We start from the raw sequence: 6,801 nt of genomic DNA, 5'->3' as shown, positions 1-6,801 counted from the left end.
AAAAGTCAGAAAGCCAAACCACCAAATTGCAGTTTTGATTATGACAAAGCTGATTCTCACATATGCATTTTTATGGGAGCTGCACCAGTGTGAACAGCAGCAGAGATGCATTCATTTAACAACAGCTAATGTATCTCCACAACAACACCCAGGAGGCAAGTTAGTACATAATTTATTATAAAAATCTCTATTATAAATAGACCAGTATAGTTTAATAGATTCAGGGGGAAGCAGAAGAATGAATTGGTTAAGCACGCACTCCGGAATCTCAGAATTGGGTTCAAATTTTGACTCTGTCACTTAATAGCAGTGTGACCCCAGAAAATTAAACTGTTAGTTTATTTCCTTATCTGTAAACTGGGGAAGATAATAGTAGTACTACCATATAGGGTTGCTATGAAAATTGAACATAACCATGAATACATTAGCTATTATTATCATCCCAATCTAACAGAAACAATATTGTGAAATCCAAGCTAGAGCTGAGTAATCATGTCTTTTTTCTTTCATGCTCATCAACTATTCTTCTAATAATAAATTAAAGCATCTTTCCTGAAATTACCTTAAATTTGCTAATCTACACATTGGGCTAAGAAGTTCTGAAGCTGAATTTTGATAGTACTTAGGGAACCCAAATCTGTGTTTAGATACCTCAGTACAGCTGAAGCTAGCTAGCCATATGCTTCAATACATATCCATTTGATAAATAATGTTGCCTATGTATGTCAGGACAAACAATTTCTTATTTGAGAGTGGCTTACCCAACCTTTGGAGTTTGCTGGTTTAGAATACCTTTTGCCAATGGTGCTTACCCATTATCAAAATGTCTAAAGCCTTGGTAAGAATGTACACCACCTGATGAAGTTGCTCTTCGGGTGGCTACAGTCTGATATCTGAAATCATAATCCAAATCATTTTTCTCCTTTCTAGTTTTAGAAAATTGTTTTTCCCCTAAGTTTCCTAACAGACTTCTGGGAAGATGGCAGCATTGGAAAAGGTCCCCAATTTTTGTCCTTCCTCCTACAAATCAATAGAAATGACCACAGGGAAACAAAAATTGAGCAAAACCTGTACAAACAATGAGGGCATTAGAATTGTCAAGGAATTTCTGTAAGACATGATGCTGATGGGGCCATATTGAAAGATATCGCCAATCTGAAGTTCTGTGATATGTTGACAAATCAAGAAAATCCTGGCAGAAAAGCACTAATACCATCTAGCTTAAAGGAGCAAGGACTGAAGGTGGGAGCAGGCAGTGAAAAAGACTGGGATGAGAACCTCTCATAAATTGAGGTAAGCCTGAGTAACAGTCTTCATCTAAGCCTCCCAATACATGTTTTAAATAAAATAATACAAATTGGAAATATCGAAATTGCCACATAGTTTTAAAAGTTTACATTTACTAAATTAAGCTGTATTATGAACATTTTCAATCAGCTCAGTCTAGCTGTATGGCTGGAGTAATCAATTCATTTCAGAATAATGTTAAAATTCTGAATTTGAGTTTTGTGAACATGAAACACACGCCAAAGGGCTCTCCTGATACCTTAACCCAAATCCCTGGGCTAGGCCCTGACAGGAATTACTCCATTTGTTGCTATTTTGACATTGCACATCAACAGACTTTGGAGCAGGCTGCCCCTTCTCAGAAGGCAAGCTCAGTGTCTCTGACCATGGTCTCAATAAACATGATGGTCTCAACCTGATATGAGTCCTCATTAATAAACCAGGAGGATTTATTTCAATGTTTTATATCCAACCCACACACACAGTGGCCACACACAAGTGGCGAGTATAATATGATATCACATACCTGAAGTAGAGGCCAAAAGAGCAAATGAAGAAAGCCAACTTGAGGAGAACATCTCCTGCTGGGATTGCCCCTGGCCCTAGCTCCCTCCCCACTACCTCATCTTGCTGGCTCACAGAGCTAGTAATATAAACTTACACCATCTAGCCATCTAGTGTAAGCTTAGAGAGGGGACGACAACCAAGTAAACAGTGAAAGCATAAAAGAATTACCCCACTCTTATTGGAGGGAGAGAGATAGCAGGTTAGGATATGCCCTTCTTATTCAACGATGAATAAATGGATAAATTGTGAATTAACAGTAGATAAAACCCAAAACAAAAACAGAGCCTATGAAAAGAACTTGCAAGATAATAAGAGGAAATTGTATCATGTAAGAGATGAACAGCTTTAAAAATTTTTTAAAAGGGTAAAGTTATAAACAAAAATTAATTAACTGGAAAGCAAAAATACAACCCAAAAAATAGAATTAATAAATTAAAGACTTGGACCTTTTCAGGGAGAAAACAAAATGTATTAAAAGGTAGAGAAACATTTGGCAAGGGTAATTAAGGAATTCTCTGTTCCTTGAATGCCTGAAAGAAATTTACCTGTTAAATTGTCTGAGCCAGGCCTCAGAAAACATCCAGTTTTTCCTATAGCTATTGATTTCTTGCTATTTTCTATGTTACTGGCTAATTTTTATATTGATTGCCTATAAAATCCTTGTCATAAAAATTCTTAATTATGGCAGACTTTGCTACTGTAATTATTGTGAACACCCAAGCAACATACAGCAGTGAAATAATAAATCACAATTTCCTAACTTGATGTTCTGAGGAACATTGATATGCCAAATGTTATTAGGGTGTTTAAAAGGGAAAAAAGTTGTTTTTTACTCAAATAAGTTTAGGAAATGCTGAGTTAGATAAGATTAAATAGTTTTTACTCTTTTAAAGAACATACTCCTTTAAACAACATAATACTAGTCAAAATTTACTGCCTAATGACTCTCCAAGAGGGGCTATAGTATACAGCATTTTGCAAACTTATTTGACCATCTCCCAGAGGAATGGTTTTTCAAAAATGCAATTTAGAATTGCTGCAGCAAACATAGTCTGGTTAAAATGAGAAACAAGACAAGAATGCCATTGCCACTTTTCCTCTTTAGCACTATTCTGGAATTGTTTAACCCATGCCATCAGAACTATGTTATAAATTTTGAAAATAACCTATCATTATAACTTATCATTGATATGATTGCTTACCAGGAAAAACTCAAAAGGATCAACTGAATGTCTCTGAATTTAATAGATTCCAGTAAACTGCCAACTTAAAATTAATCTACGAAAATACATTCTTCCCCTATATAGCAAAAATGACCACACAGGTAACACACTGAATAAGAGCTCCCAATTGCAGTATTGTTTCCCATATATCTGTATTACCTAGGAATATATTTATTACAAATTATACGGGACTTAAATAAATAAAACTCTTGAAGGATGTAAAAGCTTTTTAAAAATGAGGCAATATATCATGTTTCTGGAGAGCACTGTAATTCTCACTATCGTATCAATTTAAGACAATTCTAATCAAATTCCCAATTTATTTTTTTTTTGGGGGGGAGGGAAGTCTAATAACTGTAAAGTTTATCTGGTAAAATCAACACGTCGGAATCATTAGAAAATTGTGAAAAATAAAAAAGATCAAAAGGAGGACTTGCCCTAAGAGATATGAAGTCATTTCTAACTCAATAACTACAGGCTGGTGTACTGGGGCTACAATGTTCAGTGGTACTAAAGAGAATTCAAACACAGAATAAAGTATATATATGTATGACATTTCAAATGGAGGGGGGCATGAGGACAATGAGATAAAAACCAGGTAACAACTGTCTACCCTTTGGGGGGGGAAAAAAAAGTTAGAATACCTAAATCTATACATCAAAATAATTCCAGACAGGGCAAAGGAACTTTTTTTAAAAAAACAAAACCATCAAAATTAGAGAAATACAGGATAAGATTTATATAATCTTGGGGTTGGCAATCCTTCTAAACATGATCCTAGGGCCAGAAGGCAAAAAGGAAAAGATGTATCCATTTTAAATTTTTTTATTTTTTTAGTCATTTTTAATGCATTTTTCCCTGTGCACAAGAGAAATAACTGATAAGAGTCAAAAGATACAGCTTCCTTTATACACAGCAGTTAAAAGTAATGCAAACGTCACATGACATTTTCAGTGAAAGTTACATTTCCAATTACAAATCAAAATGCGTATTAGGGTCTCTTTATGGGAGAAGCTGAGAAGGAAGTCTTAAAAAAAGCACTTTCCTGGCATTACTATACTGATCCTTCAGGCTGCACTAAGATTAAGATCATATACAATCAATTTGCAAATGTTGACACAATGTCACACTGTAAGTTTTCTGTACAATTAAATGTATACGTAGAGATACCAGGATAAACATTTCTACTATATTTTAACTGAACTTGCCTAGCCAACATTTCCACTGAGAAGTTTATCAAAGATGCTGTAAGATTCTACAAAATTGTGAGATATACCGAGCTCCAGAAATATTTCTTATATCCTTTCTCATTTTGGTTATACATATTCTGCTCAGAGATTCTGTTGTAATATTTCTAGATGTACAGTTCCAATTGTGCTTACTGTACTGTGTATAAACATAGCAAAAAAGATAAAATGGTATAAATCTTACAGCATTTTGCTAGCAAAAATACATGCCAAAGTCACAATAAGCAATATTGTACCACAAATTAGAGCTTCAATTAATTTATGTTTTTAATATTTTCATTCTACATTTAATTACTATCATAGGATAATGTTTAAAATGCAAATAAATTGGACATCTGTAGGACAAAACTTGTTCACCCAACTGTAAAGGTTGATACCTGTTTCCAAAAATCACAATAAAAGCAGAAGTGTTTGCATGCAATAGGAGGGAGGAGGGAAGGGAGGGAGGGAGGAAACAAAGAGGGAGGAAAGGACTCCACCTTAAAATGCATATTAAATTTATAACTAGACAGATTTAAAAGAATCAAAGTGAAAGTAAAGTACAATTATGTGTGTTTAAAGATTTAAGAGCCATTATCAAAAATAAGATACATTTTTTCAAGGTACACAAATGTAATTATGATGGCTGGGAACCCAGCAGCCTCTCAATGGCTGCATTGATGTCGCCTCCTGTTGCTATTAGAGCCTGCAAGTTTGCTTCCCGGTTTAAGAACCCCATTGCGTTGAGCTGTTCCAGTTGTTGTTGAAATCTGACTTCTGGATTCGGCAGCTGTGGAGGATTTGCTCCAGCCAGAGCCTGCACCATTTGCTGAATGAACTGCTGGTTGGGTCCAGATTCCGATGTTGGGCTCGTAGTTTCACTGGGTGCAGAGCTAGATACAGGGGGCCCAGGGGGGGTGCCTGAGCCAGTGGAGCCAGGGGGACCTGCAGGGCCAGTGGGTCCTATGGGTCCAATGGGGCCTATGGGAGTAAACGGGACTATGGGGCCAATGGGGCCTATGGGTGTGACTGGGCCTACAGGGCCTATAGCTGTTCCCAGCACCCCCACCCCCACACCTGGAGTGAAGCTTGGAATGAGGCCAGGTGCTTCAGTGGCTAATGTCTGTAGCCCCTGCTGGATCTGCATTAAAGCCTGCATTGCTCTTGGGTTTGACATGGCTGAGAGTGTGTCTGGATTCTGCATCTGCTGCAGGAAAGCAGGGAGCTGTGGACGCATCTGCTCCTGCAGCTGAGGATTTGCAGTAAACACAGGGCTATTCAGCATCATCTGTGCAGCCAAATCTGGATTCTGGGTCAGCGACTGCATCATGCTTCTCATATAGGGTGCAGACAGCATATTCTGGATCAGCTGGGGGTTTTCAGTTATCTGTTGCAGCAAGCTCTGCATTCCTGGGGTGCTGAAGATGCTGGCAACATAATTAGCTGCAGCCACTGTGTTCCCCGTAGCACTGCTAGAGCTAGTGCCAGATCCACTGCCACTGCTCGTTGTTGTGCTGGTGGTCGCAGAACTCTGGGTAGCCGGTGGTGGCGCCCACGGATTGGGTAGTGGATCGCGATTTTCTGTGCGGGAAGGCTGCGTACCTTCCCCAGAGGAGGAACTGCTCCCCACCGAGGCAAACGGATTACCCCCAAACTGCTCTTGTGCGGCATTTAGCATGGGTTCTTGAATGTCAGTGTACATGCGCCGTAAAGCATTGTAGCCACCTGGGATGCTTTCAAGATTGCTGAGAGCCAGGTCTTGATTTCTCATCATTTCTTGCATCATAGCTGGATTCCTGGCGATTTCGAGGGTCTGCCTCATTATATCTGGGTTGTTGAGCAGGTGACTGATTTCTGGGTTTCTCTGAATCAATTGTTGCATCTGTGGATTGGCCATAATGAGCTGCCTCATCAGATCAGGATTCGAAAGCATGCTCTGAACAAAGGGATTTTCCATGATTTGGATCATCATCTCAGGGCTGGACAGGAGCTGCTGCTGCATCTGGTTCTGGAGCTCAGAGAAGTTGGTCGAGCTCAAGCCCAGGCTGCTAAGGCCTGCAAGTCCTCCCAGGCTCCCCAACCCAAACGGGTTGCTATTTGTGGAAATAGGTGTGGAGTTACTCCTGGGAGTCGACGCGGTGGTAGTATTAGTTCCCGCGGCATTACTAGGCTGGGTGGACTGGCCCTGAGGTCGGTTCTGGCTTTTGATGACAAGATGAACAGTCAGTCCATCATGGATGCCATGCTGAATCAAGGTATCTTGATCTTTTAAGATTTTTCCGGCAAAAATCAGCACTAGCTGATCCGTTTGGGATTTGAAGCGTTTCGAAATCGCTTCCTTAAACTGCTGGACTGAGCTGTTCTCGGGCACTGCGAACTCCTCTTTCTCTTTGGGGGTCTTCACAGTGACTTTGATAATTTTGGGCTCCGCCGGGGCAGAGGCAGGGCCTTGGGCCGCAGCAGAGCCGCGGGAGGGGCGCGGGGGGCCGCTGCTCTGG

The 6,801-nt window shown here is 39.6% G+C and overlaps 1 protein-coding gene across 1 annotated transcript; it reads right to left on the bottom strand.

Annotated features, from left to right (window-relative positions):
• Positions 1-4,752: 4,752 nt before the first annotated feature.
• Positions 4,753-6,797, bottom strand: UBQLN2 (ubiquilin 2; the record flags this gene model as incomplete). Its single annotated transcript, XM_024755238.1, has 1 exon — positions 4,753-6,797. A coding segment is annotated over one exon (1,857 nt), but the record flags the coding sequence as incomplete, so codon positions are not given.
• Positions 6,798-6,801: the final 4 nt, after the last annotated feature.

This window comes from Neophocaena asiaeorientalis, unplaced genomic scaffold, assembly GCF_003031525.2.
Source record: "Neophocaena asiaeorientalis asiaeorientalis breed wild unplaced genomic scaffold, Neophocaena_asiaeorientalis_V1.1 scaffold783, whole genome shotgun sequence".
Classification (NCBI taxonomy): domain Eukaryota; kingdom Metazoa; phylum Chordata; class Mammalia; order Artiodactyla; family Phocoenidae; genus Neophocaena; species Neophocaena asiaeorientalis.
This window is presented reverse-complemented; position numbering and strand designations above follow the sequence as displayed.